Here is a 27,118-nt window from a genome sequence, read left to right on the forward strand (position 1 = left end):
AGAAATCAAAATATAGATTATTTAGAAGACAATGTGTAATGTATTTGAAAAATAACATCAAAAACAAATTTGGAAATTACCATTTTTCAATTCAAGTTTAAAATAAGTAGCTTCTGCTTGCCAAGTTTTGTCTCCACGGGCTGATTTTATGACCATGATGCCAACGTTGAGATCACTGAAGCACGCATGTAAAACATTTGGATTTACATCTAAAGGCAAGAACTTTCTCCAATTAAAAACATTTGAAATAACTTTCACAGGCCCAACCAATAGAGTAAGAGCCATACAACATAAACAAGCGGGGGGGATGCATTGAGAAAAATGCAAAAAGACTGGAAAAAAAACAGCTTATCTTCTATCATGTCTCTTCAAAGTAGTAAAACTGTATAATGCTTTGTTGATGAGACAAACTGTTTTTAAATGAACAAACAAAACATTGGGGTGGAAGATAGACATCCATCACAAAGGTTTGGAACCCAGACCTCACATTGACATGACCAGTGTGATGACAAATTCAGTGAATTAAAAAAAATATTCACATTAAGAGTTCCATTGGGTTTATTACATAAAATCAAAAGACGTAAGGTTTCAATTCAGTCCACAAAGCAAATGGCCCATTTCATACACAAAGTAACTCAATGTGCTTTATATGATTAAAACCATTTAAAAAAACAAGCATATAAACATTTAAAGAAAAAAGTCCAGTTAAAATGGAGTACAGTCCAGGAAATACCATAAGTGGAAATACTCTAAAATGCATGAGGAAAAAATAGTTTTCAACCCAGACTTAAAGTTGGACTGTCATGAAATGGATGATTTTTGGTATGTTATTAATGAAAAACCCACAGCCAATATGGTCCCATGTGTTTTTTTTTCCACCACAAAACATGATTTTGACGTATACAGCTTTTTGTAACTCCCGCCATGAAAACCCTCTTAAGGGATTTGTTTTTGAGAAGAAGCAGGAAGTGACGTAAAGGACAGTGGCGCCCCCTAGTGGACTCGTTTGTTTACATTAGTTTTACCTCCGGGAGGGGAGCTCGTTGTTCCTTTGTGTTTGCCAAAATGCCGGCTCATTGCATTGTTGGACATTGCTTGAACACTCGGGAGAATGGAATTACCCTTCAGAACTTTGAAAGAGATCCTGTTCGTTGTGAAAAATGGATTGCACGGGTGCAGAGGACGAGAGCTTCATGGGTTCCAAATAACAGGTAGGTGTGTATACAGCTACTAAAAAAAACAATAGTTTGGGGCGGACCACGTCATCGGTCTCTCATAACGTAACAAAAGATGCGGATGAAATGTGTCGATGTATGCGTCGCCCAGCCAACAATGTCTCACTCAGCCTCGTCTCGATAGTGTTCATTGCGTACTGCGGTGGCTGTGAACAACCCTCTAAAAGCAGCACGCCTCATCTCCATTATATGCCACCACGGCGCCAAAAATAAGGTACTCCGGCTGAGGCCCCACGTTCGGCAGTCACAGCTTCTGCGAAGGCTGCGCGTCGGGCTTTGTGACAGGGGCGGCTCTGAAGAACCCAGCCGAGAATGCGTTACTCACGCATAAAGCGCCCCGGCTCGACTGTGAACACCCCCCTAAAGCAGCACCGCTCGGCTCTGTCATAAGCCACACCGGCCGGCTGCGATGAGCCGTGATGGCTCATCTCCGCCGCGGAAGTGGATCGGACGGGGATGCGGTTTGGCTGTGATTGCATATCATCTGAATATGGCTCGAAACAATAGTGTAATATTGCCCTGAGGGCTTGAAACAATAGTGTGATATTGCCCCATTAACTTCACTCGGTTATGTGGTGTTGTCCTCTTCGAAAAGAGCTTTGGTGTCAGAAGGGGCGTCGGAAAAATCTGAATATCTCTGTTGTTCGGCTTCCATAGTAGCAGGCACTGCGCGTTTTCAACGGCGGAAGTGACGATGACGTCAAAGATAGAGGACGCGATTAATATGGCGACCACTTGGATGTCGAGGGACACTCAATTGCGCAACTTTGCGCATGGATGACGCACAATCCGCTCATATTTATTTTTTCGTATAGACATTGAAGTGAATACTGTTATATGTATTTTTTATTACAATATCTATTTTAGAATGTTTATAGGGATGACAGTCCCACTTTAAAAACATTCTGACGTCAACTCTGTTGGCAATTTACTCCAAATGCTGCTTCAGCAAGATTGCTTTGGATTGGCCTGACTGTCGAATTCAGACCCCTACTGGGTTCAAAATCCATTGGAATTTCTTTCATATATTCCGGACCAAAACCATTTTGAGATTTATAGACCAGTAGCAGAACTTCAAAATCTATTCTAAAGCTGACTGGAAGCCAGTGAAAAGACTTTAGAATTCAAGTTATATACTCTAACCTGTTTGTTCCCGTCAGAAGCTGAGGTGCAGTGTACTGAATGAGCTGCAGCTGTTAAATGTTCTTTGTGAAGAATCCAGTCAGAAGAGCCTTAGAATAGTCAAGTCTACTTGAGATAAAAGCATGGATGAGCTTTTCCTAGTCTGCTTGACACATCCAAGCCTTCGCTCTGGAGATATTATTCAGATGGTAGAAGGCAGTTTTAGTATTTGACTTGATATGACAGTCAGGTTGGAATCTATCAAAGCATCAAGGTTTCGGACATGCCAGGGGTGTGGCCTTGCCACTGCCCCAGGCATGACTGCCTTCGCTTCCTCACCTGCACCTCGTTCAGGCCAATTAAACTGTGTATTTCATCTTCGCGTGTGTGTCTGAATTTGCCAGATCGTTGTACTTTGGTATCATGTTCCCGTAGTTCCATGGTCACGTCTAGGATCTTTTGTGTACCGAACTCTGCCTCGTTGACGATCTTGCCTCTTCGCCTTGTGATTTTGACTGTTGCCTGTTTGGATTGCCTTCCTCTGTATTGACCTTGGATCGAATAAAAACTCTCACCGAAATGTATCTGGTCTCGAGATTCGTACATTTTGGGTCCAACCCGTGATCAGTTTCTGACAGAACAATCTAGGCAAAATATGGACCCACCTGACTCCAACCCGGTGCACAAAGCTCTCCAGATGTAAGGACACCTTCTGGTTATGCATTAGGAACAATTCACTTGTTTTGGCCAGCTCTTAGAGCAACAGACAACCATGTTGCAGCAGGTAACTTTGCATCAGAATTATATGTGCAGCTCATCCCCAAACCAACCCGTCTCCAGCACAACCTTAAAGGCGGTCACAGGACACTCAAACCCATGCCAGCCTGCCACACCGACGTGGCCACTTGCAGCCGATTGCCTGCCTCTATCCCGTTGGGAACAGTTCTCGGGGAACGTCGAACTGTTCATCACTCATTGTTAGCTTCACTTTGAGCTTCAAACAGCCCTTTTCCCCACTGTTAGGGAGGAAAATAACAGTCATTTCCTACCTGACAAGATGCGTGAAAGCTTGGGCCATGCCTGAATGGAGGCACAACACGGACACGTGCTGGCCGTGGGTATTATTTGGGAGGATGATAAATCAAGTCTTCTAGTATGCAACCCCAGAACGGGAGGCTGCGAGATCTCTGGCCACGCTCCAGCAAGGCAAACGCAGGGTGTCTGACTACTCAACTGAATTCCGCATTCTAGCGGCCCAAAGTCAGTAGAATGACAGGGCATTTGCTAGATGCATTATTTCAGGGCCTCTCCCCCACTGTCAAGGACCAGTTGGTTCCAATTAACTTACCATCTAGCCTAGATTCACTCAGCCCTAAGAAAGGCAAGGACGATAAGGAGGAATTTACTGCTAGCAAGGGCTACCTGCACTTACTTCCTGAGCAAAAGCTAAGTGCAGTCTCCTTTTATTCTTCACCATCCCAGCCTCCCTTCATTCTTTGCCATCAACCTCTCGCAGTAATGGTAAGTGAAGCATCTTGTTTTTTTTTTCATTTCAATGTATTTTAGTTGTCTTATGTGAAGTACCAACACCCATCCATTTTCTGAGCCCCTTGGGATCACGGACGGGAATGCTTTAAGCCAATCCCAGCGGTCATCGTAAATTTTTACTTCAAGACAAAATTTGTCTCAGCCCATATCCTCACCATACCTAATCCCAATCAGATTGTGGTAGAGGTTGGCATGTCTGATTTCAGGATTTGGCAGGTTCCCTCACAGAGAACTGCCACGGATGGCAAGTTACATCCTTGCGCATTCCTATCAAAAAACTTCACCCGGCGGAGAGAAATTATGACATTGGAGACTGTGAGGTGTTGGCAGTCAAGACAGCTCTGTCAGAATGGAGACATTAGCTTGAGGGGTCTCAGGCTCCCTTTCTTGTTTTGACCGACCACAAGAATCTACAATATATAAAATCAGCAAAAAGACTCAACCCAAGAAAAGGTAGGGGGGGGCGCGTTTTTTTTTTTGGACTCGTTTTGACTTTGTCTTATCCTATCGGCTGGGGTCCAAAAATGGCAAGTCCGATGCACTGTCTCGATTGGATTCTCCTGTGAGAGTCTGTTCTGAAACCACACCCATACTACCAGAATCATGTTTTGTATCCGTCTTCGCGTAGAAAATAGAGACACAAGTCAAAGACACCCTACAAGATACCCGCAGTCGCAAAGGGTGTCCGGACGACTGTGGGTCTATAACTTGCTAACATGTAAGCGTCAAGTGTTCTATTTTTTTTTAGAAGAGGCTGAATGTCAGCTATTTTAAGAGCTTCAGAAAATTTGTCCGATTGAAACAAGCAATTATTTGCTGCAAATCACAGACATGGCAACAGCTTTGAAAGTCAGACGATATTGACTAAAGACAGCGCATTGTTGGTTTCAGTTGCTTTCTCTACAGTTTTTTGGTCACTTATCAAATTCTTTCTTGGGTAACTTCAGGTAGAGCATAATTTTTTGTTGATTTGTGCTGATATTTAAACACATGGATTGTATTTTCACTAAAGATAAGAAAATTCAATTCATTTATCAACTGTTAGGTCTGGAGCTATCTGATTGTTGGGGGAAGGGGGTGTGCTGTTCAACCACAGCAAGCAGAGTAAGAGTATTGCTAAAGTTCTTACTGTTGATTTCAGAAAGGTGTGGCTGTGAAGGCCTGACTAACTCTTGGTTAGAATTACAAAGACATCGTTTGAAGAGGTCAGTCAATTTGGAGCTCCACTTACATTCTACTTTCCTACACTTTGATTTAGAGATCTTTACCACTATACTTCTCCTCTATGGTGTCGTAGGTCACCTCAAGATTTACCTTAGTTTCAATAAGAGTGATGGCTTTCATGACAGAGATTTTCCTGGTGAATTTATACAAAACTATTTGCTGTCCCAGCAGAGTTTGTGGCACAGCGAAGATCTGGATAAACTTATTGGTGGCACTCTCATTTATGTACCCTTTCTTAATAGACAGGTTGTCAGAACTTTTGAAATAATCTGTAATTCAAAGAATGCACAAAAATGGTCATAAATAACCATTTCAGTCAATGTCATCAATGCCAATTTATTGAATTTCAATATCCTTAGCGATGACCTGGTCTCAGATGTGACCTTGAGTGGGGGTTGGACTCTTACTATGACAAGTTAAACAAGTCTAGTACATTTTCCCCCCATGTTATTGTCAACAGGAATGTTAAAGTCTCATTTATGATAAATGGTTGTAGTCAGTCTAAATAACTCACAGCAGTTCTAAAGAATCCAGCATAAATTTTCTATTGTATCTTGGCAGGTTCATAAATTATGGAAAAAAAAAAAACACCCTTCCTGTCACTTTTAACTAAAAAAAATATTCAAGAGCTACAATCAGTCACGGTAATTCATTTCCACGGAAATAACACAAATAGCAATACCACTGCCCCCACCCCGCATCACACGTTCATAGAATTAAAATTTGCTGGTGTTGCCTTGTTTAAAATAGTATTACAGCTACTTTGTTAACCACAATAAGTACAATTACAAATACAATACAGTGGTACCTCTACTACAAATTTTAGTAACAAAAAGCCCAGATCATAGGTTTTAATGATGGCATTAAATCAACATTGATATCTTACCTGGTGACGTGATTTTGAAAAGAGCTCGTCTTGCAGAGCTAACTGTAAACAACGGTTTGATATACATTTTATCCTCAGTAAGTTTGTAGTTCTATGTTTTTCCTGCCATTTCTTCGACCAAGTTTCTGTCCCATGTAACAACACAATAAAAAAAATGCCCGACCTCAATATGACATTCTGGAAAAGACAATGGAAATAGATTCTTCTAATCAGGTTCTTTATGGCTGCACGAGGGGCTCTTTACATCTTAGTGGATTTCAGGCAATGGTGTGGGGTGGACTCCAATATTCAGTCTTCACCTTGTATGTCAGACCTAACATGGCATTTGGGCATGTAGAGAGTAAGTTTTACTTTGGGCTTGGCTCCAATGCGGCAGGGAAGGGTGTGAGAGATGTCATTTGTCATTTGCTTCTCTGATTGTTTGGATGACGTTGATGAATCCATCTCTTGTTCCTCCGATTATTTGGGAACAACTGCATCCTTTTGTCCTTCAGCCATGTCGACAAGGCCAGTGTTTTTTCGGGCTACTGAATCATGTACACAGTAAAAAAAATATTGGCAGCCAATAACTTAATTCCTTGTCTATTTCAACACAAAAAAGAAAAAAAAACCCTGAAATTTTCATGGAACACAGATAGTGCAGTACACACTTCTCTGAGTCACTCATTTAACTGACTGTTTCCCTTGGTTCAATCTCCAAATTGTACAAGTGGGAGAGGTCCACCCATGAAACCCTCACAATTAAAAAATCTTGCTTTAGTACCTCTGATTGCACCTTGGGAACATACAGGCTCCCTGTGTGTATGACAAATTTAAAAGTTGAGTACTGATTAGTAATCTCCAGGATTTTTCCCAAGATGTCAGACAACGTCATTTGTAAAACAGTACTTTGGTGTTCTTTTCACTGCAAAAACATTTCACATCCTTGATAGCTCCATCATCAACTATTAACGTTAGGGGTGTCATTTATTTTCTTATATGTTTTACTTTCATACCTTTCAGCCGTGGTCGAGGATGAGCATTCTGGGCCAGGGTCTTGTAAAAGTGGCTCAAATGTAGGTACTTGTGAGTCTGATGTTAATGTTTTGCATTGACACATCCATTTTTCCTACCCTTTGCTGGAGTAACCATCCACGACTTCTCACTTGGGGTAGAAGCAGACCACTATACAGGCCACCCAGATTCCTTGGTAATCTGCTGGTGTTATGTGGTCCCTTTTAGGTGTTTGTCTATCTTTGCGCTTCGCTCCCACGAAAATTCCAGGGAGAACTGCTGTATGATCCAATACTGTTTCCACAGTGTCCACATCTGTTCTTTTTGTTGAGCTAAGTTGCTGTATGTTAGCACACTTCTGCTCACCATTTTGAGACATTGGAAGAGTGGTTTCATTCCCAGACAGTCCATTTACAACCACATACACTTGAAGATGGTAATTTTTTGTTTCCAGGATTAACATCCTCTGCAGCAGTCTGTGACAGTCCTCAGTGGAAAAGGGAGGCATTTTGACTGTCGGGCTTGTGCTAATTGGCAGGCCGGGCTCACATAATTGTGAGACAATATTAGAATATGACAACTAAATATATCTACAAAAAAAAGTATAATCCCACAGGTTCAAAAACATCCAGGAGTCGCTGCTTCAAATTTTTTTTAGAAGAAAAACAAGCTTATCAGCAAGAAAAAATGCACAGAGGCAAAGTAAGCAGAGTAAGCAAAAATGTCTGCACTGCACGAGAGTGAGAGACAGAACAATAATATAGTAGTTGGTATGGAGTTGTAAAGGTAAAAATTTGGCTAAATGATTATAGCTCTCAAATTCCGTCAATGCAGATAAAAATATATTACACTGTGGCTGTGGACATGAAATAATGATACAATCAGGGTCGAGTGAACCCCGGACCGAGCCGTCAGTAGTTTGTCAACCTGTTTCTCAGCAGTTGTCTATTGTGTCCTCTCTCTCCTTAGACACATTTGGCTCCTGTTGGAGGGTGGAGCGTTCAACCCTGGGAGATGAGTTTAAAGCTGAACGCTGCTGTGTGATTGGAACTGGTTTGACCTCTGAGTGCTCACTCTTTGGTGTCATCCTGGAAAAAAAAAAAAAAAAAAAAAAAAGTCCTCAAATATATACGATGTGTAACAGGGAAAAATAGAGTAACATGATGGCTTCAATGCAGTGGTATGTAAAGGTCCGCTGATGACAGAGGCACAGTTGTGATGTGCAAGCCCTCAAAACTAATTTGTCAACAGGACTTTTATGCCGCTGAAGCCTTGGAAGGAGGTATTTTTGGTAGTAAAGCCCCTCCTCCCACTTTTAACTCAAAGTCGGAGAATTTGTAATACAATACAGTCATACCTCTACTTACGAACGTCTTTACTAACAAAAAATCCAGTTATGAAAAGCCTTCCCGGAAAAAAAAAATATCTCTAGTTACAAATGAAATTTAGCATATAGGAAAAAAAATGGCGCTGGATTACACTGAACGTAAACATCTTGTACTGTATCTTGGTTTGAAAGTGGCGCGATAGAGCTGCTCTCCCATTGGCTATTGCTGCATCTTCCTGGCATTACATTGGCTAGGAGGGACATCAATCTTTACCCATGACGAACTTCCTGTATCTTGGTTTCTGTGGTACGATAGAACTGCTCTACCATTTGCTATCACATAGCATCTTGCATCTTCCTGGCCCATTGACTAGGAAGGACGTCCATTTTTACCCGTGATGAACTTACTATATTTTCGTCAATTAATCAATTGTCATACGCTAGCGCACACTCGTACTGTACAAATACTTTGCAGATTTATTCATCTATTTTCACCATGGGACCCAAGAAATTGAAGGCTAGTGCCACTGAGAAGAAGACGAGTGTTATTTTGTCCATCAAAACAAAATGAGAAATAATTGAGAAATATGAAAAAGGCGTAGTAGTTTCACTGGGAAAGGCTAAGGAGGACATTGACAAATTAGTTCAGGAGCACCACCAGGATCTTTCGACATTCAGGAGAACCATAAGGATCTTTCGACACAGGAGCTAAAGGAGCTGGAGGTGATGCAACACACAGCAATGCAGGAGCAGTTTAGTGAGGATGGCGTAGAAGAGGAGGCACCCACTTTTCCGTCAGCCAGAATAGAAGAAGACAAAATTCCATGACATTTCCAAATGTATTCAAAAGAATCATTCGGAAAATGTGTTAACTAGTCGGGCTATCGCTCACTTAGATGGCGTTTGCCGTGCACATTTCCACAAGATTATTAAAAGACATCAAAGGCAAACATCCTTGGATTGGTACTTGACGAAACATTGAAAATTATTGCTTGTTTTGAATTCATGGTTTGTGGAATTTAATAATTTTAGTGGAATTAAGTTGTGTGTCTGCCTCCTCCTCCGTCCCCCATTATGCCTTGTCACGCACAAGTCTCTTCGCATCGTTGCTCAACGCCAAAGCTAAATGAACATAATTTCTTATTCTTCTTTACATTATGTACACTTTGAATGCTTATTTTTAAGAGAAATGAACATATTTTTTTATTATTCTTTACATTATGTATACTTTGCTTATTTTTGGTGGCGGATGGGGTAACGGGGGGGCTTGGAACGGATTAGGCTATTTATATGTAATATGCATGGTACTTGAGAAAAAATTGAAGTTACGAAACGACTTCTGGAATGGATTAATTTTGTAGTTGAGGTACCACTGTAACTTTTATTGTGGTTAACATCTGACAAGTGACAAGTGATAAGCACTAAAAAGTGTGTGAGATGTATCTGCAAAATCACATTATGGATTCATCTTTAAATGTAGGGTTTGATTGGTTTACATATCTACATACAGTGGTCAACTTCATGCTGCATTTGGAATGTTAAAATCTGATTAAAAATATGTCTGGACCATTAAGAAAGGGCACAGGATGGCACTAGTTTGAACACAGAATAGATTCATTGAACCGAGAAAAAACTTTTGTGTTCACAAACATAGTGTTTCAACAATTAAGTTCTGTTAAAATTGTGCCAAATTAATGCAGCCCTATGGGGGCACAAACCAGTGCAATCTGTAGGCCGGTCCCAAGCCCGGATAAATGCAGAGGGTTGCGTCAGGAAGGGCATCCGGCGTAAAAACTGTGCCAAACAAATATGAGCGTTCATCTAAAGAATCCCATACCGGATCGGTCGTGGCCCGGGTTAACAACGCCCGCCCCCGGCACTGCTAACCTGCAGGGCGTCGGTGGAAATTCAGCTACTGTGGGTCGAAGACAAAGAAGAGGAGGAAACCGGATCCAGCGTCAGAAGAAAAAAAGGAATGCACAGAGCCTACAACTGAGTGTAGGGACTTTGAATGTTGGGACTATGACAGGAAAAGCTCAGGAGTTGGTTGACATGATGATTAGGAGAAAGGTTGATATTCTGTGCATCCAAGAGACCAGGTGGAAAGGTAGTAAGGCTAGAAGTTTGGGAGCAGGGTTTAAATTATTCTACCACGGAGTAGATGGGAAGAGAAATGGAGTAGGGGTTATTTTAAAGGAAGAGCTGGCTAAGAATGTCTTGGAGGTTAAAAGAGTATCAGATCAAGTGATGAGACTAAAATTTGAAATTGAGGGTGTTATGTGTAATGTGGTTAGCGGCTATGCACCACAGGTAGGATGTGACCTAGAGTTGAAAGAGAAATTCTGGAAGGAACTAGATGAAGTAGTTCTGAGCATCCCAGACAGGGAGAGAGTTGTGATTGGTGCAGATTGTAATGGACATATTGGTAAAGGAAACAGGGGCGATGAAGAAGTGATGGGTAAGTACGGCATCCAGGAAAGGAACTATGAAGGGCAGATGGTGGTGGACTTTGCAAAAAGGATGGAGATGGCTGTAGTGAACACTTATTTCCAGAAGAGGGAGGAACATATAATGACCTACAAGAGCGGAGGTAGAACCACGCAGGTAGATTATATTTTGTGCAGACGATGTAATCTGAAGGAGGTTACTGACTGTAAAGTAGTGGTAGGGGAGAGTGTAGCTCGACAGCATAGGATGGTAGTATGTAGGATGATTCTGGTGGTGGGTAGGAAGATTAAGAAGACAAAGGTAGAGCAGAGAACCATGTGGTGGAAGCTGAGAAAGGAAGAATGTTGTGCGGCCTTCCGGAAAGAGGTGAGACAGGCTCTCGATGGACAACCGAAGCTCCCGGAAGACTGGACGACGACAGCCAAGGTGATAAGAGAGACAGGCAGGAGAGTACTTGGTGTGTCATCTGGTAGGAAAGGGGAGAAGGAGACTTGGTGGTGGAACCCCAAAATACAGGGAGTCATACAAGGAAAGAGATTAGCGAAGAAGAAGTGGGATACTGAGAGGACGTAGGAGAGGCGAAAGGAGTACATCGAGATGCGACGTAGGGCAAAGGTAGAGGTGGCAAAGGCTAAACAAGAGGCATATGAAGACATGTACACCAGGTTGGACACGAAAGAAGGAGAAAAGGATCTCTACAGGTTGGCCAGACAGAGGGATAGAGATGGGAAGGATGTGCAGAAGGTTAGGGTGATTAAGGATAGAGATGGAAATGTGTTGACTGGTGCCGGTAGTGTGCTAAATAGATGGAAAGAATACTTTGAGAAGTTGATGAATGAAGAAAATGAGAGAGAAGGAAGAGTTGAAGAGGCAAGAGTGAAGGACCAGGAAGTGGAAATGATTACTAAGGGGGAAGTCAGAAAGGCACTACAAAGGATGAAAAATGGAAAGGCAGTTGGTCCTGATGACATAGCGGTAGAGGTATGGAAGCAATTTGGAGAGATGGCTGTGGAGTTTTTGACCAACTTATTCAACAGAATACTAGCGGGCGAAAAGATGCCTGAAGAATGGAGGAAAAGTGTTCTAGTTCCCATTTTTAAGAACAAAGGGGATGTTCAGAGCTGTGGGAACTATAGAGGAATAAAGTTGATGAGCCACACAATGAAGTTATGGGAAAGAGTAGTGGAGGCTAGACTCAGGACAGAAGTAAGTATCTGCGAGCAACAGTATGGTTTCATGCCTAGAAAGAGTACCACAGATGCATTATTTGCCTTGAGGATGCTCGTGGAAAAGTACAGAGAAGGTCAGAAGGAGCTACATTGTGTCTTTGTGGATCTAGAGAAAGCCTATGACAGAGTACCAAGAGAGGAACTGTGGTACTGCATGCGTAAGTCTGGTGTGGCAGAGAAGTATGTTAAAATAGTACAGGACATGTATGATGGCAGCAGAACAATGGTGAGGTGTGCCTTAGGTGTGACAGAGGAATTTAAGGTGGAGGTGGGACTGCATCAGGGATCAGCTCTGAGCCCCTTCCTGTTTGCAGTGGTAATGGATAGGCTGACAGATGAGGTTAGACTGGAATCCCCTTGGACCATGATGTTCGCAGATGATATTGTGATATGCAGTGAAAGCAGGGAGCACGCAGAGGAACAATTGGAAAGATGGAGACATGCACTGGAAAGGAGAGGAATGAAGATTAGCCGAAGTAAAACAGAATATTTGCGCGTGAATGAGAAAAGTGGAGGGGGAAGAGTGAGGCTACAGGGAGAAGAGATAGTGACAGTGGATGACTTCAAATATTTAGGGTCAACAATCCAGAGCAATGGTGAGTGTGGTAAGGAAGTGAAGAAACGGGTCCAAGCAGGTTGGAACAGCTGGCGAAAGGTGTCTGGTGTGTTATGTGACAGAAGAGTGTCTGCTAGGATGAAGGGCAAAGTTTACAAAACAGTGGTGAGGCCGGCCATGATGTACGGATTAGAGACGGTGGCACTGAAGAAACAACAGGAAGCTGAACTGGAGGTGGCAGAAATGAAGATGTTGAGGTTCTCGCTCGGAGTGACCAGGTTGGATAGGATTAGAAATGAGCTCATTCGAGGGACAGCCAAAGCTGGATGTTTTGGAGACAAGATTCGAGAGAGCAGACTTCGATGGTTTGGACATGTTCAGAGGCGAGAGAGTGAGTATATTGGTAGAAGGATGCTGAGGATGGAGCTCCCAGGCAAAAGAGCGAGAGGAAGACCAAAGAGAAGGTTTATGGATGTGGTGAGGGAAGACATGAGGGCAGTTGGGGTTAGAGAGGAAGATGCAGGAGATAGGCTAAGATGGCAAAAGATGACACGCTGTGGCGACCCCTAACGGGACAAGCCGAAAGGAAAAGAAGAAGAAGAAGAAGAAGAAAATTGTGCCAAATTGTTGTAATAAATACTCATTGGAGGATAAATGTTTAAAAAATACATGTACTTGCCTTCCATCCAGTACTCTGCTGTGTAAACTCCCTGACTGGCAGCTAACTTTCGCAGAGCTACATTCTTTACTGTGTCTCTCTCCTCCTTCTTGGTCTTGCTCCCTGTCTTCAAGCCTGGAGCTTCGGCTAGAATTGCCCTTGTCCATCTGCTCCCTCACAGAGCCCTGGGTGTGGAGCTCATGATTCCCCAGAGGTGAGGTGCTGGCACCAATGGAAGCATTGGTTGGTGTGCAGCCAGTGCTTGTCCCCATAGACTTTGAGATGACCTTGAGCTTGTGTGAGGTTGACTTGTACTGCTTCTTCTTGTGTTGGACACGGCTGTTATGCTTGAGGAAGAACTCACAGGACTCCTGAAGCACCCGGCGGCTCTCACTGATGGGACTGTGGATCACAAAGTGTAGAGATGTGAGGGAAAAACAAAATATCGGTCAGAAAGGCAAACATAAAAAAATCTAACCACAATGTCCTTACTCTTTTTCACGGGTCCTGTTGAAAAAGTAGGCCCACTCAGAGCATGTCTTTTTACTGCTAACCCAGAACACTGCAGATATTCCAACAACGAGGGTCATCAAATACTTTAACAGGAACAGAGAGAGATCAGGATGCTCATGCTGGGTTGTCTAAGATGGGGGAAGGAAAAAAAAATATTCAACAAGCTTGTGAAGTTGTGAACATTTATGGTGTGAAGGGTCAGGTCATGGCACTTTGCTAAAACTTAGTTTCCATCGAAAACATTTCTTAGAAAGAGTGGTCAGCACATCTGGCGCACAGTTCTGAAGTTGGGGGTTTTATAATTCCTGCGTGGAGTTTGCATGTTCGCCCTTGTGCTTGTATGGGTGTTCTCTGGGCACTCTGGCTTTCTCCCATCCATCCATTTTCTTTACTGCTTATCCTCACTAGGGTTGCGGGCATGCTGGAGCCTATTCTAGCAAACTGCGGGCAGGAGCCAGAGTACACCCTGAACTGGATGCCAGTCGGGGGGTACATATAAATAACCAGCCGGACGCACATTCACGCCTATGGTCAATTTAGATCAAGCTCTTGAATTTTAATATTGGTTCAACTTTCCATTTGTCCACCCATATTTTATACTCCCCACCCCTACCACCACACACTCATGCACAGCAAAATTAGACTCTTGAAATAACTTACCATGCATGCTTTTGGGATGTGGGAGGAAACCAGAATAAAACCACAAAAACCACACAGGGATAAGGAACACATACAAACACCACAGGTCAGGCCCGGATTTGAACCCCAAGTCCTCAAAACTGTGAAGCAGATGTGCTAGTTAGTCAGTGACTGTGCCACCCGGCTTCCTCCCTCCCTCCAAAATATGCTTCTTCAGTTACCAGTAATTGAAGACTATTGGCCTTAGGTATGGATATGCATCCTTGTTTGTCCAGGGTGTACAGCTTGCCAAAAGTCAGCTGGTAGCCACCTCACCTGTGACCCTATTGAGGCTAAGCAGTTAAAATATTCTTGTTAAATCTTGAGGGTGCCTTAAAAAGAAGCATGAAGGATTCATATCGAGTTGGGCTATCCATATTCCGATCAAGCAGTTCAGATCTAGTCCTTGAATTTTAATATTGGTTAGACTTTCCATCCATTTTTAAACACACACATACACACACACACATGCGCGCACACACACACACACACACACACACACACACACACAACACACACACACACACACTAACCTATACTATTTATTGTTCTTGATCCATCCAACCATCCATTTTCTTAGCCAGTTATCCTCACAAGGGTCGCAGGGAGTGCTGGAGCCTATCCCAGCTGTCAATGGGCAGGAGGCGGCGTACACCCTGAACTGGTTCCCAGCCAATCGCAAGGCACATTGAGACAAACAGCCGCACTCACAATCACACGTAGCGGCAATTTAGAGTTTCCAATTCATGTTGCATGTTTTTGGGATGCGGGAGGAAAACCGGAGTGCCGAGAAAAAGCCCACGCAGTCACAGGGAGAACATGCAAACTCCACACAGGCGGGTCTGGAATTGAACCAGGGACCTCAGAACTGGGAGCCCAACGCTTACCAGCACACCACCATGCCGCCTTATTGAGTATCAATAAAATCTTGTAAATACAGCAGAGTAAAATGTGTGTTATGTCATGATTTTAGCTCAGCTGAGTACGATATTCACAGGAAATTAAATTTAGATGTATTGCTAAGTATGCTAAGCTAAATACTGACACCATATCAGCATGATGGGAATAATACACCTGTGTTTTCAGCAAAGAACTGGAACATGTAAAATTTGGCAAAGGAAACCTTTTTCTTCCCTTCCTTTTCTTGTGAAAAAAGTGGCTTAGTGAAAGGACCAATTTAAGACAAGATCTTTGTTGATTAGTCAAAATGTACCAGTTTTTCTTCACTCCAATAAGAAATTTCGAAAAAGTAAAAAATCAGAATGTTGTTCTTTATCAGTAGCTTGTGCCTCCACATCCAAATTGTGCTAGACATACCCTGTATGAGCAAGGGATGCTGTATTCTTGGCACCAGTCGTTGATCCATATGTTCTCCCACGTGCTGCGTCGACTCTGTTCATAGATGTAGCATCCTAACAGGGTGACCAGTGGGACCAGATAGAAGCAACTGAACACACCAATACGAATCATGAACTTCTTGAGTTTCTCCTGGTTGTGCTCATCGTGCTGGATAACCTGGCGCACGTGGTTAAGTGAAATGATGCCAGCGAGGATTAGGAAGAGCCCGACTATGACGCCCACACACAGGGGAGCGATAACAAAGTACCGCAAGGCCTCCAGATCATACAGTCCCACGAAGCAAACTCCGCTAATGTTGTCCCCTTCAACCTTGTTCAGAATAAGCAGCATGACAGTTAGCGCTCCGGGGATTCCCCAGGCAACAGAGTGGAACCACACCTAAAGACAGAACACAGAGGAGACGTTTGAAAAGTATTCAGCATTACCTTTGATGCTTATTAGAGCCCCTCATATCTGAGCAAATTTGAAGCCTCAAATTTATTTTCATTCTTGTCAGAACAGGGCTAAATCTTTTCATCTATTCACTTTTAGACAATCTTTTCATCTTACCGCTTTCTTCTCTATGGCTTCGCAGCTCCATTTGGGTCCAGCTGCCAGGAACCAGGTGATAGTGAGTATAACCCACCAAATGATTCCAGCGATTGAGAAGAAGTAGAGAAGCATAAAAAGCAAGGTGCAGCCTTTGCTCTGAGAGCCCAACACTACTGTGTCCACAGTAGTAGCACGGTCTGCCTTGGTACAGGCTGCACTGTTGCCCAGCAGAAAGCCAATAAAATATATGAGTGAAACAAAACTGTAGCAAACTGCATAGAAGATGATAGGTCGCTCAGGGTAGCGAAAGCGTTTGACATCGATGAGGAAAGTAAGGAAGGTAAAAAGAGTGGCACCCAAACAGATGATGGAGCATATGCCAATAAATCTCTTGGCAAATTCAATGTCATGCGGTTTGAAATACATATTGGAACAAGGTGGAGCACAGTCCAGAGCGCCCAGGAATGATGCACCGTGACCAGGTTTCGCTTTCAATTGCAGTGGGCACCAAAAGCCCAAGTTCCTCTTAGCAGATGTGGAGCTCATTGGTGTGGTTGCAGTAAGCTTGGAATCATCTTGAAGGTCACATGAGTCAAGTCTAAATAGAATGAACATGTAAATGGACTGATATTACATCATTCCTTCGGACGTGTACTGCTTACTTGTCACACTGTAGCTCAGGAGGCCAGATGATACCAAAAATCTGAATGTTCTCCGAACAATCAGATAAAACAGCTTCACACTCCTCTCGGCAAGGCTGTAGCACTGTGTTCTCCTCAGTGCATGCTGGGAAAAAGGCCTGGCACAGGAAGAGGTGGACATTTGGGGAACAATGAAGACTTGCCAAGGGCATGAAAGGCTGTAATGACAATGAAACAATGTTAAGAAAAACTGCTGCAGTAAATTGTTCAGAACAAAAAAAGTGTATCGTCACAAATTTGGTCTTGACTCACTTATTTCACACTGACTTCTTTACCCTTTAAAAGCATTGTGGCTAATGTTGGAACCCAGATGAATTGACACATTTGAATGGCTGATTTATAGATTAAGTTTCACTTTTATGATAGGGGGGGGGGCACGGCGGATCTGCTTGAAAGCATTAGCCTCACAGCTCTGAGGTCCTGGGTTCAATTTCCGACCCGCCTGTGTGGAGTTTGCATGTTCTCCTCGTGCCTGCTTGGGTTTTCTCCCGGCACTCCAGTTTCCTCCCACATCCTAAAAAGATGTAACGTTAATTTGACATGCTAAATTACCCCTAGGCGTGATTGTGAGTGCAGCTGTTTGTCTCTATGTGCCTTGTGATTGGGTGGCAACCAGTTTAGGGTGTACCCTGCCTCCTGACCGTTGATAGCTGGGATAGGCTCCAGCACTAACGCGACCCTCATAAGGATAAGCTACTCAGTAAATGGATGGATTGATGAAAAGGCCTTTAATTGTGGAAAGGTTAAATGGATGACTTTTGAAGGAACTACAGACACTAAGGCCCAGGGCATCTGCTTAGATTGATATCACCCAGATTTGGGGAGAAATGGACTACATTTACTTTTACCATTTGGGATGAATTGTACTTGTCAGAGTAGTTGACATGGCCCATAATCTTTAATGTTATATCGGTAAAGAATCAATACTTTTACTTCACGACAAGGATCGACATGACGCTCGCAACTTTTCCTACCAGCTTCATCCAGTATCTTCACAAGATCTTTAGCCTTTGTTCTGGAGTTTATTTGCACATTTCACACCAAAACACGTTCATCTCTGGGACACAGAGCCAGTCTCCCTCCTAAGCGGTGTGATGGCTGACGCTACCCATGATGTTTACATTTGTGTATAATTGTTTGAACAGATGAATGTGGCAACTTCAAGCATCTGGAAATTACACCCAAGAATGAGCCACACTTGTGGAGCTCCACGATTCTCTCTCTGATTTCCTGGCCGATTTCTTTTAATTTCGTCATGATTTCAAACGAAGAAACTTTGTTTGCGGTGTTGCCATAAATACGTCCCCAGGTGTGTCATGAATTAACTCACATCTCAGTTAACCTATCAGGAGCTTCCAAAGCCATGACCTCATCTGGGCTTCGATATGTTATTTAAAGACAGTAATTTTTGTGTATGTAAACATTTGACATCAAATTAAATATAAAATTCTCAAAGAAATTTTCTGTCATTAGTGTGCATTTAACTAAATTAAATAAGTTTTGCTGATCCTGATTGACCTGAAACAGGAGAGGTTTAGTTTAATTTGACTTCAGACAGAGACCAAAAATGAAGTGATGTATATAAATTACTGGTTTCAACTATCTCCCATAATAACTAAGGGTTCATAGCATAAAATGAGGTTGGAGCTCCAGATAGAAGTATTTACTAATATTAAGGTGCTGCTCTCAAAAGCACCGCACAAAGGGGCAATTTATATTTTGTTACCGCATAGTTGTAAGGACATGAGTTTACAGACGTACTGTATGGCCAAGAGGTTCTTGGCGAGCACAGTGCTTGGAATAGATTTGACATTATCTACTGCACATCACCATCTGTACTGTTTTATCATAACATGGAATATTTAGAATTGTGAAATCATAAACCATTTACCCTAAACCATTGCCAGATCACTAGTACTTTGTAACCGTAAACATCAACACAGACTGCTTTTCAATATATTTTTTTTCTTCCTTTATGCTGAAACCCAGTTTACCAGTCTACATCTCTCGGACCTGTGTGCCCTTCTCACAGTAAGAGTCCTTGTTTCATTCCAATGGAGGTTGAGCAACCTCTGTTAGTAAACTCCTCTTGCAAAATTAAGTACAGACTGTCCTTTTGGGTTCAGCAGTTAGATTTCCTATTCAAAAGTCAACATCTTCACCTCTACCCCCTTCAAACTTGACGAGTCTCAAATGATCCCTCTTTGTTACAGGATGTCTCTGGCTGATTCAAACACCCATGTATTCTGATACTTCTCATTTTCAAATACAGGGGAATCCTGGTGGAATTTTGGGCTGTGGGCTAAACGAGCAAAGCTCTACTCTCTCAAATCTTTTGTGGTGGGGTGAGCTGGGCTGAATCTGAAACTGACGCCAGGTTGATTACGCGTCCAGATTACACTTTCTTTGAAGAGGTCTGACTGTCTACAAGAGATGAAGCCAGTGAGTGATTAAATAAGGCCGAGTGCATTCATTGTGGTATGTAGAATAGGCTTTGTGTGACTGGGTGTATCCATCCCCTTCCTAAACATATCAAAGGCTCCGCACAACAGAGTCGATTTGTTGCCTATGGCTGACCTGATATAAAAGCAGAAGAATGTACCTTGCCAGATGACACAAAAAAAATTCCCTCAGCACATAACTGTTCATGTTTGCCACTAACATGCAACCCAAACCTATAGCATTTGGAAAGATGAAATGATGTAACTACATGTATTGGAGAAAAGTTCTGCCAAGAGACAAGGCAAAATACTACATCATTACCAATCATACTGTCAAATGAAAATAATTTTATAATTTCACAGTGAAATTGAACAGGAGTGCTTTAATCTACAAATTTATATATGCACACATACGCGTATACAGACACACACACACACACACACACACTACAGTTGAAGCCAGATGTTTACATGGACTGCAAAAACTTTATTTCATCTCACCGTCAAATCAGACAAAACCTTTCATTTTTCAAGTCAGGCAGGATCACCAAAATTATTTAAATCTAGTTAAATGTCACAATTGTGAGAGAAGGAATTTAATACATTTCCTTCTCTGAGGTCAATTTACATATGTTTACTTAGTATCGAGTAGCATTTCCGTTGAACTGCTTGGTTCAAATGTTTTGGGTAACCTTCCACAAGCTTCTAACAATACTCTGCTGTAATCCTGGCTCATTCCTACAGACAGAACTGGCGTAACTGAATCAGGGTTGTCGGTTGCCTTACTCGAACGTCCCTTTAGATCTGACCACAAATTTCCAAATGGGAGTCAGATCAGGGGTTTATGATGGGCACTCCAAGGCATTGACTGTTATCCTAAAGCCTCTTAACAACCATTTTGGCAGTATGCTTAAGAATTTGGAAGTCCCATTTGCACCCAGGTTTTATCATCCTGGCTGATGTCTTGAGATGTTGCCTTAATATCATCTTATGTTCTTTCTTCATGATAGTGTCTATTTTATGAAAACCTCCAGTTCCTGCTGCAGCAAAACATTCCCACAACATGATGCTTCACAGCATGTATGACGTTCTCTTGTCTACAAGCTTGCCCCTGCTTTTCCTCCATATGTAATGTTGGTCATTATGGCCAAAAAGATCCATTTTGGTTTCATCGAGCCAAAGGACATATCCCCACAAGTTAAGTCTTTTTGCAAACTTTTACTTGCCTTTTTTTAAAAATATTTTTCTTTCAGAGTAATGGCTTCATTTTCAGTGAATGGCCTTTCATCCCATGGCGGTGCAGGAATCGTTTCACTGTGGATAATGACACTTTCTTACCAGGTTCATCCAGTATCTTTACAAGGTCTTGAGCTTTTGTTCTGGAGTTGATTCGCATATTTCAGACCAAAACACGTTCATATCTGGGACACAGAGCCAGTCTCCTACCTAAGCGATGTGATAGTTGGACCTTCCCATGATGTTTATATCTGCATATAATTGTTTGAACAGATGAATGTGCCACCTTCAAGCATCTGGAAATTGCACTCAAGAATGAGCCGCACTTCTGGAGCTCCACAATTCTCTCTTTGATTTTCTGGTTGATTTGTTTCAATTTTGCCATGATTTCAAACACAGAAGCATAGTGTTTGAGGTGGTGCCTTAACTACATCCCCAGGTGTGTCTTCAATTAACTCGTGTCCGTTAACCTATCAGGAGCTTCCAAAGCCATGACAGCATCTGGGCTTCCCCATCTTCTTCCACTCTTTTAGTCCATGTAAAATTTTGACCTCAAAGAAAATAAAATTCACAATAAAATTGTCATTATTGTGGAATTTAACAAAATTAAATAATTTTGGTGATCCTGACTAACCAAGAGGTTTAGTCTGATTTGACTTCCAACAATAAGACAAAAAAATTTAAACGTGTCTTTGAACAACGTATATAAACTTTTGGCTTCAACTGTGTGTGTGTATGTATATATATATATATATATATATATATATATATATCAAGCTAGAGAGAAAAATATATACACCAAAATGGTCTCCAACCCAAATGCTTAAAAAGCAGTCTGAGTGCAGGTGAGTGGGAGACAAATGAGGGATGGGATGGCACAGTTCAACTGGCCTCATGTGATTATGTATTAAATTCCCCATTCTAGTCATCATCAGTACCCTCAGGTCTAATCACAACACCGTCTTATGTGTAATCCTTTCGAGGACCATGACACAACTCCCTGATGACTTCCTACTGAGTGCAGAACCACAGATGCGTGAAAAAGTATTTCCCCCCAATGTTTTTTTTTTTTTGCATCACACATACACACGTTTCAAATGAAACCAATTTTAATATCACACAACCCAAAAAATACAAAATACAGTTTTCACGACAATTCATTAAGGAAAAAAAAAAATCCAACCCTTTCCGGCGCTCTGTGAAAACGCAGTTGACCCTCCATGTTAAATCACAAAGTAACTAACCACAAATGTGGGAAAGGTGAGTTCAAATTTACAAGTCAAACCCAAACTCTTTGACTCAAGAAATTGCTTAAATATTATCTGTCAAGAAAAACGGGAACAATGGTAAACCTTCCCAGGACTGGACGACCAACTCTAATTACTCCAAGAGTGTGAAAACGAGTCATCCAGGAGGTCTCAAAAGAATCTTGAACATCTGAAGACCTGCAGGCCTTGCTGGCCTCAGTTAAGGTCAGTGTTTATGACTCTACTGTAAGAAAGACTGGCCAATAATGTCATTTGTGGGAGAGTTCCCAGTTGAAAACCACACGCTGTCAGCAAAGAATACAAAGGCTTGTCTCACATTTGTATTTAAAAAAAAAAAAAAAAAAACTCTTGATGAACCTCAAGACTTGGAAAAACATTCTGTGGACCGATGAGTGAAAAATGTAACTTTTTGGAAGGTGTGCAGCCGGTTACATTTGGCGTAAAAATTGCACAGCATATGATAAAAAGAACACTATGCCAATAGTGAAGCATGGCGGTGGCAGTGTGATGGGCTGGGGCTGCTTTTTTACCTCAGGTACAGGACAACTTGCTGTGATTGTTGGAACAATGAATTCTGCTGAGAACCAGAAAATTCTGAAGGAGAACATGCAGCCATCAGTTCATGCCCTCAAACCTAAGCGCTCTTGGATCATGCAGCAGAACAATGATAAGAAATACACCAGCAAGTCCACTTTTTAATGGCTAAATATAATAAAAAATTAAGGCTTTGGAGTGGCCAAGTTAAAGTCCAGATTTAAATTTAATTGAGATGCTGTGGTGTGACCTTAAACAGCCAGTTCATGCTTGAAAACCCTCTAAAATGGCGGAGTAAAATTCTTTCAGTGCAATGTTGAAAGACTCATAACCAATTATCACAAACACTTGAATTCAGTTATTGCTCCAAAGGGTGACAACCATTATCAGGTTCACTGGGCAATTATGTTATTACAGAGTGTCAGAAAGGTTTGAATTTTCTCTCGTTTTAATAAATTTGTCATTTGAAAACTGCATTGTGTATTTTCTTGGGTTATATTTGAATTCTATTAAAATTGGTTTGATGATTTAAAACCTGTGTGATGTGCAAAAAAATGAAATATTCCCCATAAAATCAGGAAGGGGGCAAATACTTTTTCAAAGCACTGTACATACACACCAGAACATTTTCTATGCACAACCCTACTCATGATAGCCACACAGCATATTTCATAGAGAGCAGATTAATAATCTATATGATGGGAGCTCTGCAACGACAATTGTGTAGTGGGTATTGCTTGTCGCTTCGCCGAAGATGGGGGAAAAAAATTGGACCCAACTTCAGTATTAGCAGCACGTTAGCGACTCCCAAACCGTTTTAAGGTTAACGTTATGTTGCCTCCTATATTTAAACTACAGAATTAGCTTTTTGTGCACTGTATTGTCTGTGCTTTCATCCTGGATCATGCTGTGCCAAGGTGGAATTTTAAAATCACACACCATCTCATCCTGTACTTTCTACTTTGACTTCAGACTAGACTTTTCCCACTCTGAAAAGTGAAAATCGCGTCCAGTTTAACCACTTTTTCTTTGATTATTCACATACTCTGACATTCATTATATCTTAAAACAACAGCATTTATTTTTTAACTTTCTCCATTAATATCGAAAGTAAACATAAGCAGCATGTCTAGCTCATCTTTGCTCTACGTTGCAGAGACTGTGTTGCTAACTAAGGCAGCGGTGGTGGATGCTGTCATTATAAAACATTGATGAGCTGCGTAAGTACTGTGACATTTGTAATTATGAGTGCACATCTTTAAGAGTGTAAAGTTCCATGTGTGCTGCCGAAAGAAACCAGTCGCTTCCTCTTTTCATTTTTTACAGTACGTATGTGAATTGTGCCATTGGATGTAACAACCAGTCATCCTTCACTAATTGAATCACATTGCAAAATGCCACAAACTGAATAGCTGTATGTTATACTTTCAATTTGCATTGTATTATTTATTTTTTTGAGCACAATGCAGAATATCTACAAAGAGACTGCATCAGCGGTGCACAATTGCGCACATGTGCAGTAATTGCGCACATGTGCAGTTTAGAGGGAACATTGACTGATGTATTTTTTTTGTTGGTTTTTTTTGGGCATGCCGTCCTGCGATCAAGCAAGACTGCCTCGGAATCGACCAGTCAATCGCGATCGACGCCATGAGAGCCCCTGCGGTAGATCATAATATACTGCTGAACAGGTTGAAAATGTGGGTAGGACTAAACAGTCCTTAAATGGTTTAGGTCCTACCTGGAGGAAAGGAGCTACTTTGTAACCATTGGAAGTGCTCCATCGCAACAAATGGCAAAGACCTATGGGGGGGGTCAAGGGTCAGTTCTTGGACCCCTCCTGTTCAGCCTGTATATGCTACCCTTGGGTAAAAATCTTCAAAAATTTAATTTTGACAATCATAGCTATGCAGATGACACACAGTTATATTTAGCAGTGTCTCCAGGGGACTACAGTTCAATTGAGGTATTGTGCCACTGCCTAAATCAGATAAATAACTGGATTAGCCAAAATTTTCTTCAACTAAATCACAACAAAACTGAAACAATTGTTTTTGGTAATAACAAAAAGAGAATTGCTGTTAGTAAACACCTGGATTCTCTAGCTTTAAAAACCAAAGACCAAGTCCGAAACCTTGGTGTTCTGATTAATTCTGACTTGGCTTTCAACAGTCATATCAAATCAATCACAAAAACTTCCATTTACCATCTGAAGAAGATATCTAGAGTGAAGGCTTGTATGTGTCAAACAGACCAGGAAAAGGTCATCCATGCTTTTATCTCAGGTACACTTGACGACTGTAATGACCTTCTGAATGGACTCCCCAAAAAGAGTATTAAACAGCTGCAGCTCATTCAGAATGCTGCAGCTCGCGTTCTGACTAGAACAAAGTGGTCAGAGCATGTAACTCCAATCCTAAAGTCCTTCCACTGTCTTCCAGTCATCTTTAGAATAGATTTTAAAGTTCTGCTACTGATCTATAAATCACAAAATGATTTAGGTCCTTAATACATGAAATGCTTACGGAATACAAACCCAGCAGACCGCTGAGATCAAGTGACTCAGGTCAAATAGTGGATTGCAGATTCCAAAGCAAACATGGTGAAGCAGCATTTAGCTATTACGCTGCTCACAAATGGAATAATTTGCCAACAGAGGTGAGGTCAGCCCCAAGTGGGAATGTTTTCAAATCCAGGGTGAAAACTCTTTTTTTTCTCATGCTTTTTAGAGTAGTTCCACTTTTTATTATTATATCATATTACTTGCAGTATACATGGTTTAAATTATTTTTTATATACATTTTGTCATCATTTTTATTGTTTTTATCTCATTTTAAATGTTTTCTCTTTGTTGTCAAATGCTTTTAATCATGTAAAGTACATAGAGTTACCTCATGTATGAAATGTGCTGTACAAATAAATTAGCTTTGCTAAAAAGACTATAATTGAACAAATTATTTATTAATAAAGTACCAAAAATTGGTCCCATTGAGTACCACCCTGCACATGCATTAATTGGATACTCTAAATTGCCCCTAGGTGTGATTGAGAGTGAGACTGTTGTCTGTTTCCATGTGGCCTGCAATTGGCTGGCAACCAGTTCAGGGTGTGCCCCGGCCCCTGCCCGATGACAGCTGAGATAGGCTCTAGCACACCCGCGACCCTCGTGAGGATAAGCGGCTTAGAAAATGGATGGATGGAGTACCGGTATTTCCCATGTACTGGGAATTAGTCCAGTACCAGTTCAGATGTGAAAGGTAACCATCTCTATGTGTGAAATAAATTGCATGAAGCCAATTGGTGATGCAATTCATCTTTACCACTCATGAATATTTTAAGACAGTGTAGGAATGTTTGGCTGTTTTACCAAAAAAGACTCACCTCCATTTTAGAGGCTGCATCATCCTGATCATAGTTCTCCATCATGTTGGGAAAAAAAGTCATGTTGTAGGACAGCCCCATACACCGATGAACCTCAATTGGCTCACAGGTGAAGAGGCTGTGAGCACTGCAACGTTGCAGCCAAAGAAGACCCAACCACACCAACAACATCATTTTGAGGTCAAACCAGAGATTTCAAGATAGTTTTTCCGTTGTGAATAGCTACTTTCTTTTAGGATCAATTTGAGGATTAACCCAAATATTGAATTCCCCTGGTTTTCACTGTTCCACCTATCTTGGGGTCATCTCAGCGGAGGCAATGGCAGTAGGAGTTTCTCCATTAGCCCGCTGCATGGCTTTTTACATTAAGTGACAGGTATCCAACGTGACTGAAATTAGAAGAAAACAATGCAGGAGTTACACATCCAGCAGTCTACATTGTTGTTGTAGTTAATCAAAGACACGCATGCTGATGAGCTTCAACACAAAGATCCTGCTTTGACAGATTAGAGGGTATAGCACAACCGTGTAAATTTCTTAGTAGACCATTCGCAAGTATGGTAGGAATAAAAAAAAAAAAAAAAAATCCATGGTGATTCAGTGGAATAAGTCTCAGCTTGTTTGGACACATCGAACATGACTTCGGAATGAATGCACAACCCTACTTGTAATATTAATCTGGAAACGTGAATGGCCTAGATCGTCGTAAATACTACTAGTTCCTTTTTGAGAAAAAGACCATTTGACTGATACGTTTTTAATAGGTTGATCTATAAATTACTACCACGTCTGCAGGAGCATCTTAGTACTGTAATAGATATTTAAAAAGATGGTCGACTAACTGATATTTATATAGAGAAATTATTTAAAACTCGGTTATAATTCATGCTCTACCAACATTCAACCAATAGAGCACAAAACCTGATGGCGTGAGCAGTAAGTAAACACGGTTGCCTCGATTGGTAACTACGGTAAGGGCTCCACAAAGAACTTGGGCATGTATACAAAAAGTTCTGAAAAGTTAACGCAAACAAACTTACCATCTGCTATGAACCGAGTTTGTGTTGCAGCTGACTCCATGGTTGTATTTTTGGGAAAATTGGAAGTGAAATCCGATAGCGTGTTTCCTGAAAAGACTCAACAGCACACCCCCTACTTTGTCCATTCTTCTGTTGCCTTTGCTTACATGGGAAAATCGTGCTTTTCAACGTTAATGTTAAGAATTATAGGGGTTAGCGTTTGAAAGCTTG

The 27,118-nt window shown here is 41.6% G+C and overlaps 1 protein-coding gene across 1 annotated transcript; it reads right to left on the reverse strand.

The window, feature by feature from the left end:
• Positions 1-5,445: 5,445 nt before the first annotated feature.
• On the reverse strand, positions 5,446-27,047 carry LOC133501441 (frizzled-6-like). Its single transcript, XM_061821207.1, has 8 exons — positions 26,909-27,047; positions 25,869-26,257; positions 16,970-17,166; positions 16,326-16,905; positions 15,735-16,154; positions 13,719-13,867; positions 13,248-13,628; positions 5,446-8,096 (listed from the first exon to the last, which is right to left on the reverse strand). The coding sequence occupies exons 2-8, from the start codon at positions 26,040-26,042 to the stop codon at positions 7,943-7,945; spliced, it is 2,055 nt and encodes a 684-aa protein (XP_061677191.1). The 5' UTR covers positions 26,043-26,257; positions 26,909-27,047; the 3' UTR covers positions 5,446-7,942.
• Between the last annotated feature and the right edge of the window lie 71 nt (positions 27,048-27,118).

Source organism: Syngnathoides biaculeatus, chromosome 5 (assembly GCF_019802595.1).
Source record: "Syngnathoides biaculeatus isolate LvHL_M chromosome 5, ASM1980259v1, whole genome shotgun sequence".
Classification (NCBI taxonomy): domain Eukaryota; kingdom Metazoa; phylum Chordata; class Actinopteri; order Syngnathiformes; family Syngnathidae; genus Syngnathoides; species Syngnathoides biaculeatus.

Excerpts from the sequence above, each read along its gene's own strand:
- LOC133501441 (XM_061821207.1), bottom strand. The coding sequence starts at position 26,042 with ATGATGTTGTTGGTGTGGTTGGGTCTTCTTTGGCTGCAACGTTGCAGT. Across the intron at positions 16,906-16,969 it reads CCTGAGCTACAGTGTGACAA|ACTTGACTCATGTGACCTTC; the intron begins GTAAGCAGTACA and ends CATTCTATTTAG. Across the intron at positions 8,097-13,247 it reads AGCAGAGTACTGGATGGAAG|GATGACACCAAAGAGTGAGC; the intron begins GCAAGTACATGT and ends TTTTTTTTCCAG.